At 39.0% G+C, this 14,872-nt stretch overlaps 1 protein-coding gene across 1 annotated transcript in view; it reads left to right on the top strand.

Moving 5' to 3' along the window:
• LOC140732537 (alpha-2,8-sialyltransferase 8F-like) overlaps positions 1-3,852 on the top strand; it is an 86,098-nt gene extending 82,246 nt beyond the window's left edge. Inside the window, exon 7 of the mRNA XM_073055306.1 lies at positions 3,363-3,852. Coding sequence (XP_072911407.1) covers positions 3,363-3,852 — 490 coding nt within the window. The remainder of the gene's footprint in view (positions 1-3,362) is intronic.
• The last annotated feature ends 11,020 nt before the right edge of the window (positions 3,853-14,872 follow it).

The raw sequence follows: 14,872 nt of genomic DNA, 5'->3' as shown, positions 1-14,872 counted from the left end.
TGATCTACATGGATTTTAGTAAGGCATTTGATAAGGTTTGAAATGGTAGGCTTATTCAGAAAGTCAGAAGGCATGGGATCAAGGGAAGTTTGGCCAGGTGGATTCAGAATTGGCTTGGCTGCAGAAAGCAGAGGGTCATGGTGGAGGGAGTACATTTGGATTGGAGGGTTATGTCTAGTGGTGTCCAACAAGGATAGATTCTGGGACCTCTAGTTTTCATGATTTTTATTAACGACCTGGATGTGTGGGTAGAAGGGTGGGTTTGGCAAGTTTGCAGATGACACAAAGTTTGGTGGTGTTAGAACATAGAACATAGAATAGTATAGCACATTACAGGCCCTTCAGCCCACAATGTTGTGCCGACCCTCAAACCCTGCCTCCCATATAACCCCCCACCTTAAATTCCTCCATATACCTGTCTAGTAGTCTCTTAAACTTCACTAGTGTATCTGCTTCCACCACTGACTCAGGCAGTGCATTCCACGCACCAACCACTCTCTGAGTGAAAAACCTTCCTCTAATATCCCCCTTGAACTTCCCTCCCCTTACCTTAAAGCCATGTCCTCTTGTACTGAGCAGTGGTGCCCTGGGGAAGAGGCGCTGGCTGTCCACAAAGTTTGGTGGTGTTAGAACATAGAACATAGAATAGTATAACACATTACAGGCCCTTCGGCCCACACTTCTATAGATGTGTGGTGGATAATATATCGACTCACCACATCACAGTCTGGTATGAAACAGCAATGCCCTTGAATGGAAAATCCTACAAAATGTCATGGATATGGCCCAGTCCATCACGGGTAAAACTCTCCTCACTAGTGAGCACATCTACACGAAATGTTGTTGCTGGAAAGCAACATCCATCATCAGGGACCCCCATCACACAGGTTATGCTCTTGTCTAACTGCTGTCATCAGGAAGAATGTACAGAAGCCTCAGGACTGACACAATGAGGTTCAGGAATAGTTAATATCTCTCAATCATCAGGCTCTTGAACCAAAGAAGATAACTTCACTCAACTTCACCTGCCCCATTACTGAAATATTCCCACAATTTATGGACTCATTTTCAATGACTCTTCATCTCTTCTCGATATTTTTGTTTATTTATTTATGATTATTATCAATTTCTTTTTTTCATTTGCACAGTTTGTTACTTTTTACATACTGGTTGAATGCCCAAGTTGCTGCCATCCTTCACTGATCCTATTATGGTTATTATTCCATTAGGGATTTATTGATAATGCCCACAAGAACATGGATCTCAGAGTTGAATATGGTAACATACTGTATTTGTACTTTGATAATAAATTTACTTTGAACTTTGGGGTCTAGCCAGCACTAGCAGAGCAAAATAAGCATTAAGAAGTAAATAGAATTCGTGCAGTGACAAATGCCGGTGTCAGAGATATTCTATTCCTATTAATAAAACAAAGCTTAAGAGGCATTGAGAGAAGCACATCAATAGGCAAAAATGAAGTGATTTTTAGACTCATAATACAAAGGTCCAAAGGACCTGTTCTTATTCAATGCTTTCTATGTTTTAAAGGAAGTCGTTAAGAAAACAAAGACCCCAGCCCCCCTACCCCCCCTCCATTACTCAGGACATACCCTCTTCTCATTGCTACCATCAAGGAGGAGGTACATGTGCCTCCTTGATGTGAAGACACACATGAAATGTTTCAGGAACAGTATCTTCCCCTCTGCTATCAGATTTCTGAACAGAAAATGAACCCAAGAACACCACCTCAGTATTCTTTCCTCTCTTTTTGCATCACTTATTTAATTTTCTTCTCTGTATATACTTACTGTAATTTTTTTTATTGTTATGTGCTGCAATGTACTGCTGCCGCCAAGTAACAAATTTCACAAAATATGCCAGTGATACGATACCTGAGTCTGATTCTGAAATTGCAGCTTCTTCTCTAATTATTATTATTCTCTTAAATTAGGAATCATTCCCTTAGTTAGCAAAATTTGCAAGAGGAATGTCAGGGTGTTTTATATCAGTTAATTCAATTTAGCTAGGAGGACAAATTAAAGACAAAGTGACTGCACACTATGATAGTCTTCAAATGATATCTTAAATAAGGAAAGAGTCATTCACGTCTGATGAGGTGTGGCTAGAGTAACTGGCAGGACAATATCTATAGTCTTTCAGAGGGCAGTCAATGAAATTCTTTATAAGAGATCATCAGCTAAAGTTGGCACTCTTGAAACTGAAAGCACATTATTCACTTAACTAGAAAATTCACTAAACATCAGGAGACAGAGGATAAGAAAATGAAGAAATACTCAAGTTGACTTTGGTATCCTGGAAAGACCTACTTTGGGGCCACAGATACTGTAGTTACAACTGATTATGGAATGTATCCAAGTTTGGTGCTGTCTTGAACATTGGAATCATGGAAATATAATATTATGAAGTGAGATTGAGATAGGAAAAATTGAAAAATGCAGGCAAATATGTAAAGGATTTAATTATGTTTCCAATTTTGGTAAGGAAGCAATTTTGCTGCTGCGAACAAAATGATAGTAACACTCATTCCAACAAAGTATGTGCATGCTTTGACATTGTAATTTTGTGCCCACTGGGGCTGTAAGATGGTCACTCTTTGAAATTCTAAACAGCAGAGGACTACTTCAAAGAGGAGATAGAGCAGATGGGAATGGGTCACATTGCTGTGAATGTGAGATCATTCTGGGTGAGGATGGTAGATATCTTTCTTTAATGGGTATTAGTAAACCAAATATTTTTATCAATAACATGTCTGCTGACACTGGTCAAAAAGCAAAGCGGTTAAAGCATGAAACACACAACAGGCCAAGCCACAGCTGTGGAGGAAGAAACAATATTAACATTTCAGGGCAAACATCCTTTATCAGAACTAAAAAAATGAAGAAAAAATCTCTCTCCATACCTGCTGGCTTGTTTGTTGAATATTTACAATGCTTTCTGTTTTTGTTCCAGACTTCCATCATCTTCAGTTTTATCTAATTTTTGAATGTTAATGTTAACTTTGCATGTGTGGTAATTAACTAAATTTAATAATTAAATTTAAATTTGGCTGATATGGGGATCCCAGTTAACATCCTGGATTCATTATTCCAGATCCCTGTATTCACTCGTCCAGTGACATGAAGTCATGCAAGTTAATAGATTCCAAAATTATTTCTGCCAAGTTGGAATTGCATTCTGAAGCTGTGGATGGTATTATCAACACCTGTTTCATGGCCAGTATCAAGATCACCCAACTTATTTAGCCCCAGACTGCCTCCACAATTCCCTTAGGTTGTGTTGGCGATTAAAGTTACTTTGACAGACTGATAGTATTCCTATAAACAATACTGTTTATCTTACAGATTTCAACATCTGGATTCAAGGCGAAAGCCATTTATGGACCACGTATCCATCTATGAAAACGCATTGATTCTGCTGCCTGCATTTTCTTATCCATCTGATACTTCAAACTCATTTAAAGTGTCCTTCACACTGCAAGACTTTGGAGCAAAACAACAGGCAATATTTTTAAATCCATCGTACCTGAAATCGCTTACTCAGTTCTGGAAAAATCAAGGTATAAACGAAATGTCTCTTTCTACTGGTCTCATAATATTAAGTGCAGCATTGGAAATGTGTGAAGAAGTCTGGGTATATGGGTTCTGGCCCTTCTCCAAAGATGTAGCTGGAAACCAGTTGCTCCATCATTACTATGATAATATGATGCCAAAGAAAGTTCACTCATTTTCTAATGAATTTTACAAACTACTACTGCTTCACATGAAAGGGGTTGTGAAAATGCAAGCTGGTCAATGTGAAAAATCCTCTGTGAAGTCACTTTTTGGGATTTAATTTTTGAAAGAGGTTATAACTGACATGTATATTGGTAAATCTTCCCTAATGGTGAGTGATGTAGACAGAAAAAATAAACACAACTCAGTTATTCAATGCTTGGCAATCAATCACCATTTCTCTGCAGTAATCCAAAATGTTATGATACCCTGAAAATCCAAAAATCTTTGACCTCTTGTTTGATGACACCTAGTGACCAAACCTGAGTAGTGGCCACAATGAGCACACTATGCTTCCTTGGATGACCAACTTCCTGTCCACTCGAATGTTAGTGCTGGTTCTTACCCACCCATTCCTGGTATCAAAACCAGTTACCGGAGCTTTCTTTCTAATATCAGGCTCAGTCCAGCCCCACTTTAGTCTCCTGAATTGACCCATTCTCCATCCTCCAATGTTGACACTAAAATTTTTCAGTTTTCTCAGTGGATGGAAGAAAAATCAGCAACTGCAGTATATGAACTACATCACTAAGGACCAGAATTGTAGGAAGCAACATAGTCTCTTTATCAGAGGCTACAGGAGTAGCTGGTGAAAGAGAATGTTGGCTCTGGCAATAGAGGGATGAAGTTAAGGGAGTGGGAATGACAGATGTTAAGAGGCAGAGAGTGATGCGTGTAGAAGAAAAGAATGGGTTAAAAGGGTTGGAAAGGTGATGGGGATGAAGGGATAGCAGGGTAAGGAACTAATGGTGGAAAAGTGGTGATGGGAATGGGGAAGAGAGCCAGATTGGTGTGTGGATGTGATGAGCAAAACCAAGATGGACAGAAAAGAGGAGAAAATACAGTGAAAGAGAAATAAAGCAGAGGTGACAGTGGGTGAATGTGTGAGAGATGGAGGTAAAATTGAGGGTAAGAGACAAAAGCTATGAAAAGGATTAGATGCACCCATCCCTTTTCTCTTCTCAGTTAGCTTGAACCTCTTTTTCTCTCCACACTCATTCCCTATCACTCTCCAACATTCCTTTTTCGTTCTGTTTGCCTCCCTGCTCATTTTCTCTCATCATGTTTCCGGGCATATGAGAGAGCATCCAGGACAGCAGGAAAGTAAGGAAGAAAAATCGGACTGTTAGGATTTACTTCAGAGAACTAAGATGAACCTAAGAAACCCAATGGCCTGTCATAATTTTTTTTTAAATGCATGTGCACATCAGTGTTCACTAATTTCTAACCATTAAAAATGAATTAGTTTTGACCTTGTTTGAATTTCCTCTCACATCTGATCCAAGGTAACTGTGGCCCTTCTGTCAGTAAAATAGTAAATAAAAACTGTTTCTTTCCCTAAAGTGAAGCCCCCAAAAATGTCAAAGCAGCTCCCACATTAGATTAAACAGAGCATTTGGAGATGCGTATAGTGAGGAGACAGATGGTAAGATTAAACTATTTTACTGATTGAGGAAAATAAATCTCCACACACAAGACTTCTGAAGATGTTTAATCTGATTTAATTAGGGTGTACACTGTGGTGCATCTGTTTCCATGGACTGGAGAATCCAGAACTAAGATAAGGGCTCAGCAACTTAGAATAGATGGAAGGAGAAACTTCTTAACTCAGAAGTTTGTAAATGTTTAGAACTCTCCATACATGGGAACCCTGAGCATACTTTATTATGACAAATTTGGATGTCCTAGAAGTTTGGCAATTTTGATGTGGGGAAAGTAATAGATGAGCCACAGCTTCATTAAATAGAGAAGCAGACTCAAGGGTCCATGAGGTCATCTTCTGTTTGCTATTCTTGTTTCCATATGCTTTAGTTTTCAGAAGGGCTGTAATTGTGGCTCGGTTGCTATGGTAAGGGATTTATAATTGGATAACCAGAAATGGATCTACTAAGACATATCTCAGCAATAACATTTCAACATGGTGTCTTCTATGAACATTATGGACTTTTTTTAAAGACCTGAAGATCCTGAAAAGATCACATGCTATTCATCAGGGTGTACAGTCAAACTTATGTAATTGAAAGTTAAAAATAAACTACAGACATTAGGAAGCTGAAACAAAGATTGAAAATGTTGGAAACAATTAGCAAGTCAGGCAACACTTAGGGAAAGAGAATCAGAATTAATAACTCAGATAGAAGATTCTTGGCCAGAACTCAGAAAGAGAGAAAACATTTATTTGATGTTTCTGGGAGAGGTAGGATAACCCCAATGAGCTGAAAGGCCTCCCAGCCACCAATCGTCCAGAGAATTCTGTCCAATTAATCTGTATAGCAGATACTGCCCAATCCAAGCAACATCATTGTGAACATGTTTTGCAAGTTCTCCAAAGCCTCCATAGTGATAGAAACTGAACACAATACGCCAAATGTGGCCAGATCAAAATTTTATACAGTTGCAATGTGCCTTCCCAACTTTTATACTCAATTCCTTGATTAATAAAAACAAATGTGCCTCAATTACTATCCTATACTCCAATTACAAGAAGTATGGATATGCACCCCAAATTGCCTTCATACATAAATGTTCAAAATGTTATTGTAAAAAAATGGATTATTTTTAAGTTTTATACATACAAAATATAATTGATTATTGTATTATTGATACTTGCATGGCTAGAATCAGGTTTTGAAAAGCATTTTGGTGTTTAATAATAAAGTGTAAAGAATCGTAATTTTCAAAAAACTGTCAATCAAAAAGATGTTCATTTATTGTTTGTCTGACCTCTGCATTCTGAGTGGCTGGAATACTACACAAAACTCCAGCTATGGCCTAACTAATATTCTATTCAAACATAATCTCTCCATTGTCTTTCAATAAATTATCCAATATATCATCAACATTCAACTATCATCAATCATCTGTGGACATGGTCTTGTACAATATATAGCATCAATACTGCATTCCTCTGTCCTCCGCTGTGATCCGTTGACAAAGTTTATCTATAACCAGCCTAATATGCTTCTGTCCTATTTTCTTTCAGGACATCCCATTTCACTTTTCAACAGATACTTTTGAAGTGTAGCAACTGCTGTAACAGAGGAAAGTAGTAGACTTGGTTAAATGGAGTAATACACACAAAATGGTGGAGGAACTCAGCAGAACAGACAGCATCTATGTAAGGGAATAGAGTCAATAGTTCAGGCTGAAACTTTTCAGTGTTTGTATGTGTTACACTGCATTTCCAGCATCAAAACACTCCCTTATGTTCTGGATAAGGGTTCCAGGTTCAAAATACTTGAATATCATTTCCTGTACACAAGTGTAAGGAGAATGAAACAATTGTTACTCCTGATCCAAAGAACGAAAAACAAACACAAAAGATAAAGAACAAATTAGTAATAAAAACACACACACAATAAATATAAATATATAGGATAGCTTATATACATAGGTTCATTGCAGGTCCATAAAGTTAATCTAGGTTGTACGTAAGTTGACTACGGGGAAATAATAAGGTATTGGTGGAGTTAGTGGGTGGAGATGTTGATAGAGCCTTACTGCTTGGAGAATGTGACTGTTTTTAACCATATAACAGTTACAGCATGGAAACAGGCCAACTCGGCCCTTCTAGTCCATGCCCAATGCTTACTCTCACCTAATCCCACCAACCTGCACTCAGCCCATAACCCTCCATTCCTTTCCTGTCCATATACCTATCCAATTTTACTTTAAATGACAATACTGAACCTGCCTCTACCACTTCTGCTGGAAGCTCATTCCACACAGCTACTACTCTCTGAGTAAAGAAATTCCCCTCGTGTTACCCTTAAACGTTTGCCCCCTTACTCTTAACTCATGTCCTCTTGTTTGAATCTCCCCTATTCTCAATGGAAAATGCCTATCCACGTCAACTCTATCTATCCCCCTCATAATTTTAAATACCTCTATCAAGTCCCCCCTCATCCTTCTACACTCCGAAGAATAAAGACCTAACTTGTTCAACCTTTCCCTGTAGCTTAGGTGCTGAAACCCAGTTAACATTCTAGTAAATCTTCTCTGTACTCTCTCTATTTTGTTGACATCTTTCCTATAATTCAGTGACCAGAACTGTACACAATACTCCAAATTCAGCCTTACCAATGCCTTGTACAATTTTAACATTATATCCCAACTCCTATACTCAATGCTCTGATTTATATAGGCCAGCATACCAAAAGCTTTCTTCACCACCCTATCCACATAAGATATGGCCTTCAGGGAACTATGCACCATTATTCCTAGATCACTCTGTTCTACTGCGTTCTTCAATGCCCTACCATTTACCATGTATGTCCTATTTTGATTATTCCTACCAAAATGTAGCACCTCACACTTATCAGCATTAAACTCCATCTGCTATCATTCAGCCCACTCTTCTAACTGGCCTAAATCTCTCTGCAGGCTTTGAAAACCTACTTCATTATCCACAATGCCACCTAACTTAGTATCATCTGCATACTTACTAATCCAATTTACCACCCCATCATCCAGATCATTAATGTAAATGACGAATAATATTGTACCCAGTACTAATCCCTGAGGCACACCACTAGTCACCGGCCTCCAACCCGACAAACAGTTATCCGCCACTACTCTCTGGCATCTCCCATCCAGCCACTGTTGAATCCATTTTACTGCTTCAATATTAATACCTAATGATTGAACCTTCCTAACTAACCTTCCGTGCGGAACCTTGTCAAAGGTCTTACTGAAGTCCATATAGACAACATCCACTGCTTTACCCTTGTCAACTTTACTTGTTACCTCTTCAAAAAATTCAATAAGTTTTGTCAAACACGATCTTCCACGCACAAATCCATGCTGACTGTTCCCAATCAGACCCTGTCTTTCCAGATAATTATATATACCATCTCTAAGAATACTTTTCATTCATTTACCCACCACTGACATTAAACTGACAGGCCTATAATTGCAAACACGAGGAAATCTGCAGATGCTGGAAATTCAAACAACACACACAAAATGCTGGTGGAACACAGCAGGCCAGGCAGCATCTATAGGGAGAAGCGCTGTCGATGTTTCGGGCCGAGACCCTTGCTAGGTTTACTCTTAGAATTCTTTTAGAGACCATCAAACTTTACCCCACCTGAAAGATCTGTCTGGGTCTTTGGATCATGATGACAGTGCAAGGGCAAGTGTTGCACCTCCTGTGATTACAGGCAACATTTCCAGGAGTCAGGGTGGGTTGAGTGGCGAGGGATGAGTTTTCAAGGGAACACATGAGGGAATGTCCCTGCAAAAGGCAGAAAGTGGTAGGAAGGGGGAGATATGGCTCGTGGTAGAATCCTATTGCAATAAGCAGAAATGACAAAGGATGATACGTTATATTGTAGGATAGGTGAGTGAAACATGATGACTAAGGGAAATCTATCTAAGTTCTATTTGGAAGGAGAAGTGAGAGCAGGTCTGAGAAATGGATTAATTTTAAGTGAATTTGTTCAGGATAAGAGCATGTTCATCCAGATACTTGAGAATGCTGGTTGTGGGAAACTGGTTAGATCTTCATTATTGAAAGAAGCAGAATGATTTAGGATATTCCTAATTGAGGATTGGAATGTACAAAGGCAGATGTAGTGGGTGCCAAGAAGAGTATTGTCTGTGGCAACTGAGACGACTACCTACCTGGCAGAGCAAGATTCCTGAGTTTAAAAAATGATACACCACATTTCTGTTTGGAAAGAGGACAGTGATATTTGACCATAAGATATAGGAGCAGAATTAAGCCATTTGGCCCATCAAGTCTGTTACTCCCATTTCATCATGGCTGTCAATTCCTCTCCCAGCCCCAATATCCTGCCTTGTCCCTGAATCCTTTCATGCCCTGTCTAATCAAGGATCTATCAATCTCTACCTTAAGTACTCAATGACTTGGCCTATACAGCCACATGTGGGAATTAATTCCACAGATTCGCCACTATCTGGCTAAAGAAATTCCTCTTCATCTCCATTCTAAAAGGACATACCTCTATTATGAGGCAAAGTCCTCTGGTATTACGCTCCTGCACCATAGAAAATATCTCTCCACATCCACTCTATCGAGGAATTTCAGCATTCGATAAGATTCAATGAGATCCTCTCCCATTCTTCTAAATGCCAGTGAGTACAGACCCAGAGCCATGAAACGCTCATAATTTCCATCAGACACTGAGCCATTAATGTCTTTCAATCCTCTCATAACTCTGTAAATCCACTTAAACCACTGTAACACTGATCCATCTGACTTTAGATTCTCCTTTTTAATTTGCAGGATGAATGCCTCCATGTTGTGATCACTGTTCTCTAAGGGTTCCATTATTTTAACCTCTCTAATCAATTCCAATTCACAACCCCAATCCAGAATAGCTGTTCCCCAAGTGAGCTCAACCACAATCTGCTCTAAATAGCTATCTCATATGCATTCTACACATTCTCCCTCTTGCGATGCAGCACCAACCTGATTTTCCCAATCTACCTGCATATTGGAATCCACCATGACTATCCTAACATTGCCCTTTTGACATGCATTTTCTATCTCTTTTGTAATTGTTAATGTTAGTTACTGTTTGGAGGTTTATATACAAACCCCATCAGACTTTTTTTAACCTTGCAGTTTCTTAGCTGTACCTGGAACAATTCATCCCTTTCTGATTCTATATCATCTCTTTCTGAAGAATTTGATTTCATTTTTTACCAATAGAGTTATTCCAACACCTCCCCACCTCTGCCTATCTGCCTGTCCTTTCAATACAAAATGTATTCTTGGATGTTAAGCTCTCAGCTATAATCTTTTTTCAGCCAAGATTCAATTATGCCAATCTGTAACTGTGCTACATGTTACTCTGCCTTATTCTGTATACTGTATGTATTCAAATACAGTATAACATTTCATTTTGATATTTATTGCCTTTTTGATTATGTCCTCCTTTTAATTGGAACTCATCCCATTGACTGCTATTTTGCATATCATCAGCCTCTCCTTGCTAGCAGTCTCATTATACACTACCTCTGTTTGTAAACAAACTACTCGATCCTCAGTCCTTCCACTCCAGTTCCTATCCCCTGCCAAATTTGTTTAACACCCCTGAACAGGTCTATCAAATCCGCTCACAGGGATATTGGTCCCCCTCAGGTTCAGGAGTAACCCCTACCTTTTGTTCAATCTGTACCTTCCCCAGAAGAGATCCTAATGAAATCTGAACACCTGCCCTCTGCACTAGTTCCTCAGTGACACATCCATTTGCCAAATCATTCTATTTTTGGCACAGGCAGCAATCCAGAGACTACTACCCTGGAAGTCCTGCTGTTCAGCTTTCTACCTAGCTCCCTAAAATATCTCTTCAGGACCACCTCACCTTTTCTACCTACAGTAAGTCATTGATGCCAATATGTACCAAGACTTCTGGCTGCTCACTCTCCCGCTTCAGAATGCCATGGACCCGATATGAGACATCCCTGACTCTGGCATCTGGGAGGCACATACCATCCGGGTGTCTCTTTCACATCCACAGGATCTTGTCTCTGTTCCTCTAACTATGGAATCTCTTATCACTACTACAGTCCTCTTCACCTCTCTTCTCTTCTGAGCCGTAGCACCAGACTCAGTTTCAGAGACCTGGTCACTGTGGCTCTTCCCCTGCCACCTCCCCCCCCCCACCCCCAGTATGTCGACCCTCTCAATAGAATTGAAGGGAATGGCTACAGGAGTACACTGCACTGGCTGCCCGTTTCCCTTCCTTCTCCTGACAGTAACCCAGTTACCTGACTCCTTCAACCCTGATGCTGCCATCTATCACTTCCTTAGTCTCTTGTATGACCTGAATATCAGTGAACTGCAGCTCCAGTTCCTTAACCCATTCTCTGAGAAGCTGCAGCTCAGTGCACCTAACCCTGCCTTATTTTCATTCACCCTTTGGAATGAATCCCATTCACCAATTGGGACAGAAGTGAAACCATTTCTTCACCATGTGCTCTCATTCATTGAATGGGCTTAGTTTGAGTTTCAAAAAAAGCACAGCATGTTTTTTTTTAATCTTCAGAAAGGTAGAAAGAAGGTTGAGTTAAAAATAAGGCAGAAAATAGATGAAATTCATAGGTTCAGAACAGTGAATAGTGGGTGATAATAATTATATTTTTTTGAAAAGCAGAAATTGCTGGCTTCATGAAAAGATAGACTCATTCAATTGCGCAAAAGGTAACTGGTGTTATATACTGAACGTATTGAGCGGTATTTCGAAGCAAATGAAATAGCCAATGAAAAGTGAGTGAGTGTTACTGAGTGCAATAACTACAAAAACATACTGTTTGCTTAGAAGTTTAACTGCTCTGACCAAACCAGCTGAAGTGAGTTTTGCTGATATCATGAATGTAATGCAGGAAGATTTAGATCCAAAGCCATTGCTCATTGCAGAATACTTAAGGGCGTCATTTGCAGAAAATGCAGCAAATTAGGATATGTACAATCGGCATGTCAGGTTGACAGCAATAAATGGATTGCATAGGGAAGAGAAAAAGAAATAAAACTCAAGGTGCTGTTTCAGAAAAGAAAGAACTAAACTGCATGCTGTTGATGAAAAATCTGATAATGATGAGAGTCAAACAAGACTGAGTAGCTTTGAGATTTTCAATGAGAAAACTAACAGGAAACAATTAATATGGCTTACACCAGAAGTGAACAGTAAATTAATTAAAATAGAATTGGACACCAGCTCAGCTCTTTCATCATTGAAGAAAATAAGTTTGAATGGCGTTTTAAAGATATTGAACTAGAGCCTGCAGATATCCAAGAAAGAACTTATACTGGAAAAAAGAACATTCCTGTTGGAAGGACATTCATATGTTATGTACCAACAGCAATAGATATGAAAATTGAGTTGGGTTTTTATAAATAAACAACAAAATTTATTAACCTCTACTCAAAAACATAGAAAAGTAAACAAATGACTAACTTAAATGGAAGTTAACAGTGTTATCTGTCTATAGTTATCCAACAGTCGAACTTAGAGACAATTCTTAACAGATTTTACTCAAGCACGGTCTTAAAGTGGTAATTTAAGAAGTCCAAGTGATTCATAAAGTAAGTGGGAGGAGAGACTTCACAAATCCTCGATGAAGAGATTCTTGAAGATAAGACAAAACTGTTGATGCAGAGCCCAGCCAAGAAATGCCTTTTCCAAAGAGATCATGAAGAATAAGATTTCTCAATGTAACTGACCTTTCACCGGAGGTGGTCACCACACAACACCCGAATCCATGCAGGGGTTAACCAAAAGTGTGTGCCACAATCCACATCAATCACTTTCGAGACACACAGAATGCTGTTGATTCCAAACCAATTCTTTAGGTTTATACGAAGCTACCAATTCTTCACTCTCTCTCTCGACTCTCTCTCTCTCTGTACTTCTTCGATTGCGTAACCACTGACTGTGACTCCCCAACAAAACAACTATGCAACAAACTGCGGTCTCCCCTTTTATACAGGTCAGAACGTGCCATCATGTGACATCACATTACCCCACTATCACGACAATTACATCATGCCAATATCATGAGACAATTACATCATGCTCACGAGAAACTCATGGGACAGGTAGCACCTCCCCCCACAACAAAAGAACATTTTGATCTATCAAGAGCAAAATTTTAACTACAATTTACAAAATATACAAATGTATAAAATTTACAAAATGCACAATATACATCAATTATCATACAGTACCCTACAAGTTAATATAACATATGGCAGGAGTGTATACAAATATCAAAATTCCACTCCATAAATTCAACATCTGTACAGACAGTCGGCAATTACATTATCTTGGCCTTTAATGTGAGTTATTAAAATATCATATTCCTGTAAAATTAAGCTCCAATTCAGCAACCTTCTATTTTTGTTTTTCAGTTTACTCAAAAATGCCAATGGGTTATGATCGGTATAAACCACGAGTGCTTTCTAATTTCCGCCAACATACGCATCAAAATGTTGCAGAGCCAAAATAAGAGATAGTAATTCCTTTTCTATGGTTGAATAATTTCTTTGAGGCCTATTCAATTTCTTGGAAAAGTGGGCCACAGGATGGTGAACATCATCATAATTATCCCTTTGTATTAACATTGCTCCTGCAGCCTCGTCACTGGCATCCACAGTTAGGGAAAATGGCTTCTCAAAGTCAGGTGACCTGAGCACAGGATGGTAACGTAGGATAGCTTTCGATTTATTAAATGCCTCCTGACAAGGCTCTTTCCAAATGAACTTCACACATTTCTTAATGAGGTTAGTTAATGGTAGGTCAATCTTGGGAAAGTTCTTACCGAACTTGCGGTAATATCCTACCATTCCCAAGAATCTTCTAAAAGCCTTTTTACTGGTTGGAGTAGGAACCTCCAAAATTGCCTGAACTTTTGTGTGAACAGGAGTCAACCTGCCTTGACTGAAATCCTTTCAAACAGGTTTTCCACTGCAGAGGTATGTGCTTCCCAAGTGTCATTCCCTGTGACTAAATCATCAATATAGGCATCTGTATGTTTTAACCCTTGAATTACAGAATGAATCATTCTCTGGAAGATTCCTGGAGCATTCTTCATTCCAAATGGCAGAATATTGTATTCATATAACTCAGATGGCGTTACAAATGCAGAAATTTCTCTACCTTTATCCATCAGTGGAACACACCAATACCCTTTTAACAGATCGATCTTTGTAAGAAACATAGCTTTTCCAACCTTGTCCACACAATCATCTACCTTTGGGATTGGATACGCATTGTTTTTTTATCACAGCATTCACCTTTCTGTAATCAGTACAAAACTGAATACTACCATCTGGGTTAGGCTCCATGAGACACAGTGAACTCCAATCTGAAGAACAGGGTCTAATAATATCATTTTCTAGTGTATATTCTATCTCTTGTTCAGCAATTCTACATTTTTCCATGTTCATTCAATATGGATGTTGTTTTATGGATTTGGCGTTTCCAACATCTACATCATGTGAGGCTACTGTGGTTCTATTTGGAACGTCAGGAAATAAATCCCTAAATTTCATAATTAACTACTTCATTTGCTGCTGCTGTGGCTGTAGATGAGCCTAATTCTGAGGGGAT

Source organism: Hemitrygon akajei, chromosome 8, assembly GCF_048418815.1.
Source record: "Hemitrygon akajei chromosome 8, sHemAka1.3, whole genome shotgun sequence".
Lineage (NCBI taxonomy): Eukaryota > Metazoa > Chordata > Chondrichthyes > Myliobatiformes > Dasyatidae > Hemitrygon > Hemitrygon akajei.
This window is presented reverse-complemented; position numbering and strand designations above follow the sequence as displayed.